This window comes from Artibeus jamaicensis, unplaced genomic scaffold (genome assembly GCF_021234435.1).
Source record: "Artibeus jamaicensis isolate MK-2021 breed Jamaican fruit bat unplaced genomic scaffold, CSHL_Jam_final contig_332, whole genome shotgun sequence".
Taxonomy (NCBI): Eukaryota; Metazoa; Chordata; class Mammalia; order Chiroptera; family Phyllostomidae; genus Artibeus; species Artibeus jamaicensis.
Genome location: NW_026521788.1, coordinates 28,133,020 through 28,147,942, shown reverse-complemented (window position 1 = coordinate 28,147,942; position 14,923 = coordinate 28,133,020). Strand labels below are relative to the sequence as shown.

The window sequence follows — 14,923 nt, the reverse complement described above, 5'->3', positions numbered from 1 at the left end:
CCAAGATCCAAGATCCTAGTTATATAGTCAAGTGCCAGCATACACATATGCAGGAAGCCTTTAAAACATAAGAGAAAAAATGGACAGTGCTTGAGTTTTAAAGCACTATCAAATGTTTGGAACCTCGTCTGCTGTCTCAGGCGAGGTGCTGGCTGAATATTGTCGGTGGTGGGACTCTGCGTTTCCTGAACTACCTGGCAATGCCTCAGATCACTTGGCAAATCCATCTTTTGCAAGTACTTAATTTTCTGTGCACTTAAGATACGGATGTTTCAGTTTGCTTCTGATTTCATAGCTCTTGTTTTTGTTGCACTGGCCATTGGTTTATACTAAACCGAACAACTGGGTCCCATTTGGCATTTGGTGTTTTAGATGTACAAGGACATTTGAACTACATGACAAATGCTGGAAAACAAAGCCCATGTCACTGAGAACAGAAAGAAACTGTTTATAATGTAAAGGTGGTTACATTTTCAGTCAATCTATCACTTTAATGAGCTCTTTGCATTTCTTTGATTAATGCTCACAAAAGGGGGAGAAAAAATTGATGTAATGGAAACAGAATGGTATACAGACTTGGCAGCATGAGGGAGGTTTCTCTGTGTTTTATTAGGATCCACCTCATATCACTGTCTTGCAATGTATATGTCTACCTGTTCCCTGGCAGGGTATGGCTCTGGTTTACTGGAAATGTGATCCAGCGTAAAGGAGGAGATCCTGTATTACAGGCAAAACAGCCTTTGTCCTCTTGTGATGGCAGCAAAGAGGGAGGGTCTAGAACAAGAATTAATAATTAAAATAATAACAATAATAAGAATTATATACTCTATGCCATATTGAAATTAAGGATCCAATAGGCACAATAGGTATGAAGATTTTAAGAGAACATTAAACATGCTTTAAAAACATTAAAATTGGTATGTAATAATTATTGCATAATTAGTACTAGTGTGCACAGTACAAAATAGTGAATAAAGGGAATGGGAAAAGTGCAGAGGAAGACATCTGCATGAAGTAACTAAATGGGAGAAGAGGAGATAGTCAAGGTGGTCTTCCTGGAGGAGGTGAAGAAGGAGAAAGAGCTGGGTTGAGAGGGAAGGGAGCAGACAGAGAGGGGAAGAGTGGGTATGTAAAATTGAAAGTCATTTGATTCATATAATCAAAGTATTTTTTATTTTTAAGTTGTAAGGTGAATTAGGAGGGGATAAAAAGCAATTGAGAATTGGAAAATTCACCCTGACATCATGGTGAAGACATTAGACCAGGTGAATTTTAGTTTTGTTTCCAAATTTTTTTGTCTTCATTGTGTTTTTAAGTTGTCACTGCCTTTGTTCTTTCCTTCCTCCCATCATCCCTTCCTCCTTCCTTCCTTATTTTCTTCCACTGACCCTCTCTGAGAGACCAATAAAAATAATGAGCTCTGTAAGCTGTGGTAAGAAAAGAGTGTCTGCTTGGAGACTTGCAAATATATTTGTTTTGTGTGTGAGGCTTGTTTAAGTGCTGAATGTATCTTATGGAATCTAATGGGCAAATAGTTATAAAGAACTTTGTTTGCTTTAATTCAAACCCAAAAAGCAAACTCTAAAAAAGGTGAGGTACTTTAATTAGTAGGTAGAGCCAGCTTTCCAAGGCATTCTTCAAATACAGTTTCTAGAGAAAAGGACTGTTAAAAATATCATTGTTACTTATGATAAATAGAAGAAATGGAAGGTTGGGGTATTGACCCACATCTTATCCCTAGTCACTGGAAGTGGACAAAAAACATCGAGTGAAGATACAGTCAGTCAGTCACTTGTTTCAACAGAAAATCAGATATGAGTGAGCCATTTCATCAAGAACGGAGATTTTTCTCACTGTACTGGGGCATTTTGGTTGCAGATAGAAATCCAACTCAAAAAGGCTTAAATAAAAAGGGAGTCATTTACCCGGGGTGCCTACAGCTTTAGGCACATGTGGGTGGGCCCAGAAGCGTGATCTGTCCCATCCTCTTCCCCACAGGGATCACTTGTGCCATTGGTTAGATGGTCACCAGCAGCCCCATTCTCGCATCCTTCTGTCCTTGCATCCAGCACATCTTTAACTTCTTCTATATAATGTCCTGGGGACAACACAGATTGGCCCCAGCTTGGGGGACAGGCCCATCTCTAAAGGAGCCATGTAGCCAGGATACTGGGGACCATCTTGCTGACTCTGTGAAGTCAGGCTGTCTGGCTTACCATTCTGTGGCCAGGGTGGGGACAGGGTTGTACCCCAGCACCAGCACCAAATGCTGGAATGAGTCCCTCATGTGGAGAGGGAGTTGAAGGGAAGCGGATAATAACCGATAAAAACCATCCGGGGTCTGCCACCAACTGGTTCTGTGATATTAGATACAATAGCTTCTCTGCTTTTGAGCCTCAGTTTTTTCATCTGTAAAATGGAGGTGCTGATTCCAGGATTTCCAAATATCTTCTATCCCTAACATCAGTGATTGGTACAGAGGCAAGAGAGACCCAATGGTGTGTTTAGGTTGCTCAGAATTATTTATATATATATGTTTTCCAAGCTCTGTTTTTAGGCTCTGGGCAGAGGACAGTTGTCAGCTCCAGGCACAGGACTTTTTTGAATGTAGCAAATAACACTGAAATTGGCAGAGGGGTTCTCCCTTCTTCCCTCCCTAACACTGACCTCCACTACCCTGTTGGGGGCGGGCCCTGAGTGGAAAGTGTTTAGTTGGGCAGTGTTAGGAGAAGCTGCTTCCTTGGTGAATAATCATTTTTTTATTGAGTCAGCACTGGTCAGCTGCCTGACCTTCATGACTTCAGGTCTCCAAATTTGTGCAATGCCACTGAAAGCTATGAAGAAAATATTACAAGGTTAAATTGAGGTTTTCACTTGTAATATTTCCCTTGTAATATTCTCTTGCAAAAGGCCAGATTTCTCTTGCAGACCTTTCCACAAATCTATTTCCCGAACCAAGCCTGTGCAGGTGGATTTCCCACCCACTCCCCACCTACGAGTTAGAAAGCAAGTATACTTGTATACATGGAATTTTCTCCACTTCAGCTGCTGAAGAATTTGTTGGAATACATACTGCAAAATGACTGCTGTGGCTATTACTGTACTTGCTCAGGGGAGCTATTCAAATGCCTCATTTATTGGAGCTTAATAGATTAAAAGTCCAAATTGAGTCTCATGATATAAGCCTAATCAAGTTCTAATCTGCATAATTTTCCCATAAGCAGCAATGGGAAATTTAGATAATTTATGTTTTAACAGTTGCCAATCATGTGTTAAATAGCATTGTTGCATTTACTTATCAAAATATTTTTATTGATCTTTATATCATCTGACATTTGGCTTTGGGATTTTTCCTCCCACATTAACAGGAAATTTAATTCATCTCCTAGATGATGTAATATGAGATGTTTCTCTTGATTTTAATATGTCATTATAGATCATTTTAACGGTGATCTTTCCCTTTTACAACTTCATATTGAATACCTGTCTCAGCAAACGTAGATGACTCGGCCTAATTTATTTCCCTAGTTTAACATAGCATATGGATTTCTAACCACCATTTATATGCACACAATAAAAGATAATTTGGCCCACCATTTGAGCCAATTCCTTTATGTAAAATCTGTGGGGGTCGGGAGGCGCTTACCTTCATTTCTCCATCTATTCTAAGGGAGATGATTGATAAGAATGTTCATCTCCCTCTCTCCCTGGAAAGGCTTGGGGATTTAACTAATGAAGATTTAGAAAGTACTTTGTGTTTTCCTCCATGGGAAGGTACTGTAATAAAGCATTTATTATATGTACTGGGTTGTGCCTGCTATACCATACGGAAGCAAGTTAAGCGTAACTATAATGGGTCCCCATTGTTCTCTGCTGTTGTTTAAAAGTGAAAGCAATGTAAGAGTAAGACTAGTTTTGGCCTCACACTTGCCTGTCAGCATGGAGGGAGAGACCATCACACACGGAGGGCAGGGAGCAGGCGGCACCGGTTCCGTGGGCTCCGACCTCAGGCTGCCTGGCTGCAGCTCCCAGACCTGCTACTTACCGACTGGGTGTGCTTGAGGAAATTATTGGGCTGCTCTGAATTTCATATTCCCTATCTGTAAAATGGGGGTAATTTCAGTCCCTACACTCACAGGGTTGTTATAAGGAATAAATGAGGAGAGCCCATGAAAAATCTCTCAGTACTGCTCTGCCGCTTACAAAGAAGGAATATTGGCTTGATGGTTTAGAGGAGACTCCAGAGTCAATTTGCCTGGGGTTAAGTCTGAGATCTGCTGATCCCCAGTTGTATGCCCCAAAGCAAATTGCTGACCTTCTCTATGCTTCAGTTTTCTTGTCTGTAAAATAATATTGTCTACATAGGATGGTTTTGTGAACTGAAGTTATTATGTGAGCAGAATTTGGTACATAGAAATCACTCAATACATGCTAGCTTTTTTTCCTTGAGCTTCTATTTAAGCCCACCTTCTTCATTCTCACTTATCTTCATCAGCCTATATCTAGAATATCCTTGCCTTTCCATGACTTTGAGTCTTTCTTATATCTAATGCACTCATGTCTGCATTGCCCTGAACCTGTGTGGGGCATTCTTCAGTAACGCTTCTCTGAGTCACAGCCTTTTTGGCTTACAACCACACGGTGCCTCGTTGATGCAGTGCATGTATGTATGCACACAGTAGGTACCCAAAATAATTAATTAAAAAATAATAAAACCATGGTGATTTCCTTGTTATTCCAGTGTCTCTTCTCCATGCATTTCTTAGGGACAGAGGCAAGTGTTTATATTAAATTCTTAAGTTCAAAAGCATCCTAAAACTCTCTTGTCTAATTTAACTAAAGGTCATTTAACCTCCCAGTAATTTCCCTGGCAGAGGCTGAGTTCCTCCTGTTCCCTGGAGTAACCCATGTCATGGAAATGACATCAGACACTGCTACTTTTATTCACCTGAACCCAACAGCAGCACACGTAGTCAAGAACACTAATGCTGAATGCTGGAAAAGAATGTAGAGAGTATGAAAACCATTTTAGGAAGCGTATACCCCTGAATTATTAAGGAAAGCAGAGGATTAGATCTAGAATAGAAGACTCCAGAGAGATTCTCAGCTGCTATAAGGAATTAAGAACTTTTTATACATGAAGACTGGCCACCAGTTTTTCAACATACCTAAAGAAATCCTAGCGATCCCCATATCTGAAATCCTCCTTTCTTACATATTTTGGGCTGTGTTTTTTATCACTGGCTTTATCTCATTATTTATACTAAAATATATCCACCTTGCTCATTGCCTTTCCATTAATTTCCCATGATTTTCTCTCTGAAAATTCCTTTAAAAAATCTACCAAAAGATACCTCAGTTCTTTGTCCATAGAACAGAGGTGGTGATGGATGCTGTGCCTGTCCACTAGTACTTACTGTGTCCCCAGTAAAATATTAACACAGGCGGTCAGCATTTTTGAGTGCCTGCTTCATACCAGGCATTTTATCAAATGTTTTGAATATACTATTTAATGTTTTCTTTACAACTACCCTATGTAGGAGATACTTTTAGTCTATAGACAGAGAATCAAAGACTTGGAAAAAGTTTGTACTGTGCTCATGGTCATGTGGCTAATATAGTGGATGAGCCAGAGTTTGAACCCAAGGCATCTGACTGTTAACTATGCTGTTTGCTATTCCACTCCATTTCTTCTCTGTGGGCCAGGAGTTCTATAGACAGTAGGGGAAGTTTAAAGAAATAGAAAACAGTCTCTGGCCTAAAGTTCTCATACAGAATATAGAACGACCATGCGGGGAAAGGCGTCATCTTGGGCCCATTTATGCCTGATACCAAAGGAGCAGAACAGATAATGTAAGCCCATCACTTCTTCCCTGAGGACTGGAATGTGGAGCAACCTTCAATTTAAGGAGAGCAGGTAGTCTTAGGAAGTCCTTTTTAGCCCAAAGCTTGCTTCCCAAGTCCATGCCCAACAGAGGACGATGGAGACACATTAAAAAAAAAAAAAAAGCAGGAGGCTATCTCTGGAAGAAGCTTGAACTTGAGTCTTTTCCTGATTGAGAACTTTTCACTTCATCTTTCTCATGTCAGCATTTTCACTCAACTATTCAGTCAAAATAAGTGCTTCTCTCTAAAATTAATGTCCCAAGTGTTGGTTTAACTAATGAAGGGAGCATTTCCCAGCTTCTCTATTCTCTAGGTTATTCTCTTGTAGGTTAGGATACCTAGTGTATCCCATGTCTGTTCATATGGTGTGCAGTACAGTGTATTCACACACAGAACTGGGGTGCTGTTTCATGGCTTGAGAACTAAAGTTCAACCAAAGGTGTGTCCACTACAGCAAACAATAATGGTGTGGGGAGGAAGACCACCAGAGACAGGACACATTTAGACCTGTCCCTTTATGAACTGCTGCTGTGATGAATGGGGTGGGGGCCATCAAATGGCATCAAAGGCAGGATTGCGTCAGCCCTGCCATTTCCAACCACAATTTTTCCATATTCAAATGTCTAAGAAAGAAAACACGGTAGTCATATCCTAGGCTGGTATCTTCCTTGACAAAGGACAATTTTTACCCTGAGTCTCTCTATTGTCTTTTTGCATTTAAGATAACATATCTTTGGAACGTCTAAGTAATCTCTTTTTCCAAACCCTTAGCGTACAATCTGTCCTCTGAGCACAAGGCCACTGGACCCCTTGTTGTTATATCTTGTTCCCCCACATACCTTCATTATGTGCTATAAATGTTATCTGTTAACTATCCTCTATGCACCAGTGTAAAAGAAGTATGCGTTTGTCTCCTCATTTTACTCTTTATCCAGTCCCAGAGATTTTCCTGCTTCCCTTATCTATCACCAATCAACTTCATGTAACTCCCTGTGCTTCTTCCTTTGATTTTTTTTTATTCTTTTTTTTTATTGATTATGCCATTACATTTGCTCTATTCCCCCCTCCTTTCCCCTCCACCCTGCATACCCCTCCCCCACCATTTCCCCCTTTAGTTCATGAACATGTGTCTCAAATTCTTTAGATTCTGTATTTCCCCTACTATTCTTACCCTCCCCCTATCTATTTTCTATCTACTGTCTATACTACTTATTTTCTGTACCTTCTCCCCCTTTCCCCTCCTCCCACTCCCCTGTTGGTAACCCTCCATGAGATCTTCATTTCTATGGTTCTGCTCCTGATCTAGCTATCCTCTTAGTTTGCTTTTGTTTTAGGTGTGGTTCTTAATAACTGTGAGTTTGCTGTCCTTTCACTGTTCATCTTTTTTATCTTCTTTTTCTTAGGTAAGTCCCTTTAACATTTCATATAGTAAGGGCTTGGTGATGATGAACTCCTTGAATTTGGTCTTATCTGAGAAGCACTTTATCTGTCCTTCCATTCTAAATGAAAGTTTTGCTGGGTAGAGCAATCTTGGTTGTAGATCTTTGGTTTTCATGACTTGGAATACCTCTGTCCAGCCCCTTCTTGCCTGTAAGGTCTCTTTTGAGAAATCAGCTGACAGTCTGATGGGAACTCCTTTGTAGGTGACTGTCCCCTTAGCCCTTGCTGCTTCTAGGATTCTCTCCTTCATTTTAATCTTGGCTAATGTAATTATGATGTGCCTTGGTGTGTTCCTTCTTGGGTCCAACTTCTTTGGGACTCTCTGAGCTTCCTGGATTTCTCGGAAGTCTATTTCCTTTGCCATCTTGGGGAAATTCTCCTTTATTATTTGTTCAAATAATTTTTCAACTGGTGGTTGTGCCTTTCCCCCTTCTGGTACCCCTATAATTCGGATGTTGGAACGTTTAAAGATGTCCTGGAGGTTCCTAAGCTTCTCCTCATTTTTCTGAATTCTTATTTCTTCATTCCTTTCTGTTTGATCATTTTTTTCTTCCGTCTGGTCCTCTCCCTTGATTTGAATCCCAATTTTCTTTCCATTACTATTGGTATCTTTTGTATCAGCATTCATTTCAATTAATTTAGCTTCCATATGTTTCTCTAATTTGTGACTAAAATCCACCAGTTCTGTAAGGATCTTTATAACCAGTGTTTTGAACTGTGCATCTGAAAGACTGGCTATTTCTTCATCACTTAGGTCTATCGGTTCTGGGGCTCTGAGTTGTCCTAGAGCCATTTTTGGTCTATTCGTGCTGTTAAGTGAGCGGAGCGAAGCCTTAGTTGTTTACCAGGACGGGGCGACCCAGGTCGCTGGTTTGTGACGCTGTGTGTGTGTGGGCGGGGTCAGAGAGGGAGCAATGGCGTTCCTCTCCGCTAGCCCAGCGCATCCAGTCACTCAAACGCCTCGGGCTTGCTTATCCGATCCTAATTTTGCGAGCCTGCTGCACCGCGCGGGTTTCCCTTCTCACTGGTTTCTCTGCACGTAAATGCGCGCGACCGACCGAGCCACCGCGCCTCTTCCCTGTGCGCTCCGGCAGCCAGCTCGCTGGCGATCAGGGCCCTCGGTTGCCTGCGCGCACCGCGCACCGCCCCGGGAATTTTTTCTTGCTAACCTGCTCCGCTGCTGGCCTCGCTCCTTGTACCGGTCCAGCCGAGTATCTAGTTGTCCTTTGGACTCCGTATTGTTGATTTTCCGTGTGGCTTGGTTGTGACTGCTGTTAAAAATAGTTGTTCTTAGATTTGGTTGTGCACAGAGGTGAGGTGGAACCTCCACCTACTTCTCCATCTTGGCGGAAGTCTCTTCCTTTGATTGAAGTCTATAAAATAAGGTGCAAAACTGCCATTCTCTGGAGCATTTCCTCATTCCCTTGAGATTTTTCTTCCTGGAAATTGTCCTCAGTTTGGTTCAAATTAACTCATAAAAGTTCTTTAAAAATGAAAATAAATTCTGTTCATCTTTAACAGCCCTCTACACCAGAGGGGAAAAAGATAGAGTTTATTTCTTCAGTCTTTCTTTTTGCCTTTAAAAAATGTGTGACTAGATAAGTATCAAAAGGGAAAGAGACATTATAGTTGCTGAAGTTTTCTTGCCAACAAAAGCACCCTGTTCTTGGGGTCACGTATAGGAGAGAGAAGGACCTTTAATGGAGCGATGTCCTTGGACACCCACTACAGTTTGTCAGTTTGCAGATGCTAATGGAGTCAGGCTTGGTGACTGGAAGGGAAAATGGAATATGAAAGCAAAATAAAAGAGGCCTCTGAAGCAAGCATGTCATTTCTAAATGAAGGTTTCATGCAAAGGAATTGAGACTTTTCACAGCTGAAAATGGAATTTTTAAATAAGATAAAATAAAAGGACACTTTGGCTTGTTGCAGGTTCTGTAATGAAATACAGTTTTCCTAATACCGTGTGACCTGCATTTCTCCCTGTTTTATGGGTGCTATTCCTTGACGTACAAACCCATATTTTCTCAAGTCAGCATTTGATGATGGATGTCAAAATACAGGCCATGTATTATGCATATAGCATTACCGATTTAAGGTGTTTACTTGTCAAGTCGAAGAAATTCAAAAACGTCACTTCCACTGAATCTGCTCAGCTGTCACTTGCAGTTTTTCATGCTTTTGAATGAAACTTCTGATGAAAACAGTTTGGTCTTCCCCTTCACTAGTCTAGGGGAAGAAAACAGCTAGCATTTAAAATGCGTGTTCTTATACCTATTATGTGGTTGGCTGAAAAGCACACATTCCAAAGTTTGAAAAGAGGGACACTACACTGTCACTGAAAAATACTCACTCTGCACACAGTATGGCAATATAAAGAGTAAAATTAAGTGCATTCAGGGAATGAAAAGTAAATAAAACTTTTTTTTCTTTCTGAGAATATGGCACACAATAGTATGAAAATTATACATAGAAAAGCAGAAAATAGGCAAATCCTTTTTATATTTCTCTGGCATTTTATGCATTATGCACCTCCAAAACAACAGGCAATTACGGAGCGCCTGTCATTGCAGCATTCCTGGGAAAGCACACACGCCATAATGCCAGATTCATCCCAGTCTTGTCACATCACTGGAGAGTAAATGAGGAAACTGGTCACACAATCTATTTGGAATTTTGTCCTTGGAAACTTAACAAGAGACTTTGTATCTCTAAGTCATAACTCATGAATAAGTCCACCTAGCAGTCCATCAAGGGCAAAGAAGAGAAACCAAAGTGAAGGCGTCTGCCTGTTTTCTGCAATAGAGGAGCAAATTGGGCCTTGTAACCAGCACAGAGCTGATGGTACCACTTGCCATGTACTTCACTTGGTCAAATTAATTGTCACTGTGTGAATGTGTGACATAAATAAATGTCTCATGTCTGTATGTTTCTATGCATATCCTTAGAGAGGCAGCTGCTTAGCCTAGCTGGAATGATTTCTCATCCTCAGAGATCTTGAGGTTAGGGCTGGGTCAAGCTCATTCTAATAGGCACTTGGGATTTGGATCTGAGACCCAAAGAAGCCCAGATGCAAAAAGTCATAAACCAAATACGCTGCTTTCCAACTTACTCCACCCACATCTGTGTTAAGATGGGTTCGGAACACTGGGAATTCAGGGCTCCACTGTGAGCTGGCCACACATGTCTCAGTCAGGATGATTTTAGTCACACATATTGTTTTTAATAAGATTAATTCTGGCTTAAACAAAAGGAAAATATATAAAGATATAATTGTGTGTATATGTAGTATATATATGTATATAAAACCATGTTACCTCAGGATTTTTTCCATAAGAAATGTTATATGTATAAAATTTATATATAAAATACATAAAATTTATCTGTATAAGATATACAGAAATATTATTGTATACATATCATCTTATTTATATGTCTATATAAAATATTATGTAAGAAGAAATCCTGAGGTCAGTTGATTTTGGTTCTAGGGCTGGTGAATTCAGGAACTCAAGGAACATTCTTTCTGTCATTCAGTTAGGCCAATATCGGTAAGATGACTTTGTCCTCAGCTGGTGCCCAACCTGGTTATGAGATGGCTGCCACAGTTCCTGACATGAAAGCAATGCCCAGTAGATTGAGCAGGAATGTCTCTTCCTGTGATTCTTTTTAACAGCACTCCCTAACACCACCCCCTTCCACAAGCAGTTCTCTCTTACTTCCTCCCCTTGGTCAGAACTGTGTCAAAGACCCAGGTAAGCCTCACCGGCAGGAGCATAAGCAATGAAGTGGTTTCAGATAGCAATATAGGTTAGGTTATGCTGTGGTAACAACAACAACGAACCCAAATCTCAGGGACTTCAGGCAACACAGATTGCTTTTTCACTTACTCCAGGCCTGGGCTACTGCCCAGTCTTCTCCACAGTGACCCATGTTCCCATGGTTGCCATAGTCTGGGAGGACAGGCGGTGGGTCAAATGCTTGTGCCGGAAGTGATGATAGGCATGGTTCTGTTCATGTTTCATGGGCTAGAACATTTCCTACATTGCATTGATATATCTCACTTCAAGGAGGCACTTAGGTATAATTCTCAGGTGTGCCCACATGGAGAAGGGAACAAAAATCTGAGTGCGATCAAGGTCAATCATTGTTACAGAGACCAGTTTTTAGGAAACTATCAAAGTGGGTTAGAATTATTTATAATAGTCTCCTACTTTCTTCTTTCAAAACAACAGCTCATCAGAGTTTATCCTGGAAGTGCTAATTGTTGATCTGTAAATAATGCATAAGCTTTTTTTTTGGCTTCTGTATATACCCTGAACTCTCATTATTTCCAAATTGTCCACACTTATGATTTTTCTCCCTTCTCTTTTTACTTCCCACTAGGGTTCACACCTCCAGGAATGGACAGATCCTCTCCAGATAACAGCCCAGTACACGGGATGTTACGTCAGCCATCCATCACGACTGGGGTCAACATCCCCATCATCACTGAATTAGGTAGGGGTGAATGTTGGCTTTGGGCAGATTTTTTGGTTCTCTTTTCCAATCATGTCGGATATGAGGAAGTTGGCCTGTTTTTTTAGCTCCTTTAGCATAGTAAACTCTAGTAGGGTTTGATTGGAAGGAGAGTGAAGAAAGGCATGCACAGAAATATCAGATTACCAAAGGGAAAACTGATCTAGCTTTCCTCTGAGATGAATAGATAGTTCCTTCATGCTGGTCACTGCTTCCAAGGAATATGAGATGATGGATTCAAAATTGGGGCATAAATTAGGGAAGGGGGAGGAAGGGAGGAAAGGCATAGTCCAAGAACACTTGGTAATTTTCACTGAAGCACCTCTGGACAGCTCCTAAAATCAGAACCCTCCACTGAGGTGAAAAGCTTCAGCTCTCACTCAGCCAACCTCATTTTGAGAACTGGAGAGAAGCATTGAGCTAGTAACTCTACATTTAATCTACCCTAAGAGAACTGCTGAGACAAAGGCCATTTTCAGTGAATGCTACCTGGGCCCCCCAAAAATGATGGGGTTTTGAGGACCATGATTGTTGGAACTGAACTTTTAACCTGGCAGTGACACCCCCTGCTTCTACTTAATGAATTTGCACAACTGCCAAGTGGTCACCACCACCACCACCCCCCCCAAGACAAATATTACCTACCTGAGATCCAGGTCTTGGGTGCCTTTACTTTAGAATGTTTCCTCTGTTATTCCCTCACTCTTTTCTTTTTCTGTACTTTCCTCCACTCCCTTTCCCTAACCCTTAAATGCTGTATCCAATTAGCTAAACCTGGCAAGTTGCCTTTGGTATCAGTCAATCAGGAAAAAAACAGTGGGACGCACATTCTAATGATAACTGAACTGGGTAAGAAGCACTGTTTTCCTTCACATCAGTGTCTCCTTTTGTTCTCTTGTTGGTGTTTCCAACCATCATCAGCTTGTTTTTTATTTCACTGGCTGTAACAGAACGGCTACCCCATGGCACTGCTTTGAATGTGTTTTATTTGTGGCTCTGGTTGGAATCGACTGTCTTGTTCTGGCCTTTCTTAATGATTTTTTTTCCCCCACACAGCATCAGTAAACCTTTGATCACACCCATCTGACCTGGCAGTTGTTTTCAAAGCATCTTTTCTCTAATTCATTTTCTTTGGCCTGGGCCCCCCCTTTTTTTTTCCTTTTCCATGTGTTCCCCTGCCCTCCCGCCTTCTCCCTTATATTCCTCTTCCAACATACTGTCAGTTTGACTGACATGTCTTCGCAACTCTCAGAGGAAGTCAAAGGAGAAATATAAAAATTTTAAGATAAGAAACCTAAGACGGTGCCTTCCCTCCAGCTGTTTATTTTCCTTTATTCTGACTTTATTTGCCTTATTTTTTTGGTACTAGGCCCTTTTCTCAGAAGCTCTGGTTCTGAAGCCATAAAAGCACCCAGCTCCTAGAGGACCTTTTCTTTCCAAAGTCAGATTTCAGGAATGGTGCCAAGGATGAGGTTAGCAGCCACTGGGGCACATCTCTGAGCTCTGACCCCCGCCCTACTGGCCCAGAGCCTTCTTGAGGACATTCGGAGTAGACTCAATCAGGAAGATGAAGGGCTTGGTCATGACTGCATTTGTCAAGACCTTCCACAATTCTTCACAACTTGGTTAATAACTCCATGAAAGGCACCCATCAGCGGCAGGTCTCAGACCCAGGGATTGATCTTCTAAATAGAGACAGTGAGAGTGCTGCTTGGCAGAGGGGTGGATAGAGAAGTAGGAAGCACCTGCCTTCGAATGACTTACAAATGAAACTAACATGCCATTTTCTAGGCCCCAAAATATATTTCAAAATAAGAGAGCAGCTTTTAACACAGTAATCTTGCTTGCGAGGTGTCTAGAAACTAAGGAATAAATTGTCCACCACTCAGCACTGCATTATTGTAGACCTAGCTATTTATCAGGACAGATTCACTCAGGTCAAGGAGTATTACACTATTTTTTGTTTCCAGCAGTAGAAGAGGTGGGTTTTTTTCATGTTTAGGGAAGTTGGCTAAAAGCCTAGGTTTCGGGACTGCTCTCCTCAGAACCTTAGTGTTGTAGGAGACCCCGGGAGCTTATGCAGCCCAGACCTATGCTTGAAAAATCCATTCTAATGTCTCCATCTCAGGAATGTTCAGGAGCATTTCAGAATCATCAGTGCCAGGGATTTCTTTTTCTGTCTGGGATTCATGTGCTGCCCGCTAGCTAAGATATCTTGATTAGTAGAAGAGAAAAGAACAGGCTTGGAGCCCCAAATCAGACCCAACAGTTCAGGCATTTGATGAGCATCCTTGAATCTCTTGAAGTTTCTGTCTCTCACCAGAGGGTCATGTCTCCAATTATGGAAGCTAATGTCTTCCATTAGCTCAGAGAACCTTCCATGTTCCCGTGTGTTCCCATCACCTTTACCTTCTGTCTTAAGTCCATTTTTTCTAGAGGTCAGACCCTCTTTGGCAATCATACCATTGTCCTCTGACTGCATCCCCTCTCTGCGTCCCCACAATATTTACTATTTACCTACTGCATGTTCCGAGATGTATTCTGTGTTATGCCAAGTGAATAAGATGCCTTTTGAAAAGTCACAGAGGATGCTGAGGTCAAATAGGTCTTTTAAACTGTTTAGTATATTCTAGTCTTCATCTATTTGGAGAGTCCCAATGGATGTCTGTGGGTCAAAGACCCCTAGAAGTCCCATAAGAAGAAAAATCTTTAAAGGTGTTCAACCTGCCTGTTTCCCAGTTATATTTGACCTCATACATATTGGGGTGATTGTTTTAATCACCTCTTAGCACCCAATAATGACTGCTCTTTGAAGTAGGATTAGAGTAACACTGGCTGCTGTCCTTCTGAGACTGAATGACCCCACACAGCACACAACACACAGGATCTTCACTGAACCCTGGCTTATGCCCTGGAGTTTGTTCCCAGTGACTCAGACCGATCCCTAGCTCACTGAAAATCTAGAATTATCTCTCCCTACTTGGGGCTACTTCCCCTTGAAGTCTAGCACCAACCCTTCCTCATCATCTTGAAAAGGGGTAACAGATGCTTCTCATTTTGGAATGCCAATGCACAGGGC

General features: G+C 41.4%; 1 protein-coding gene across 8 annotated transcripts in view; it reads left to right on the top strand.

Annotated features, from left to right (window-relative positions):
- Positions 1–14,923, top strand: part of KCNMA1 (potassium calcium-activated channel subfamily M alpha 1) — a 735,030-nt gene that overhangs the window by 686,900 nt on the left and 33,207 nt on the right. For 6 of the 8 annotated variants that reach the window (XM_053663957.1, XM_053663953.1, XM_037130591.2 and 3 more), the window contains one exon: positions 11,713–11,826. In XM_053663957.1, coding sequence (XP_053519932.1) covers positions 11,713–11,826 — 114 coding nt within the window. Of the gene's footprint in view, positions 1–11,712; positions 11,827–12,612; positions 12,694–14,923 lie in introns of all 8 variants that reach the window. The other 2 variants (XM_053663956.1, XM_053663955.1) reach the window with 1 other exon arrangement.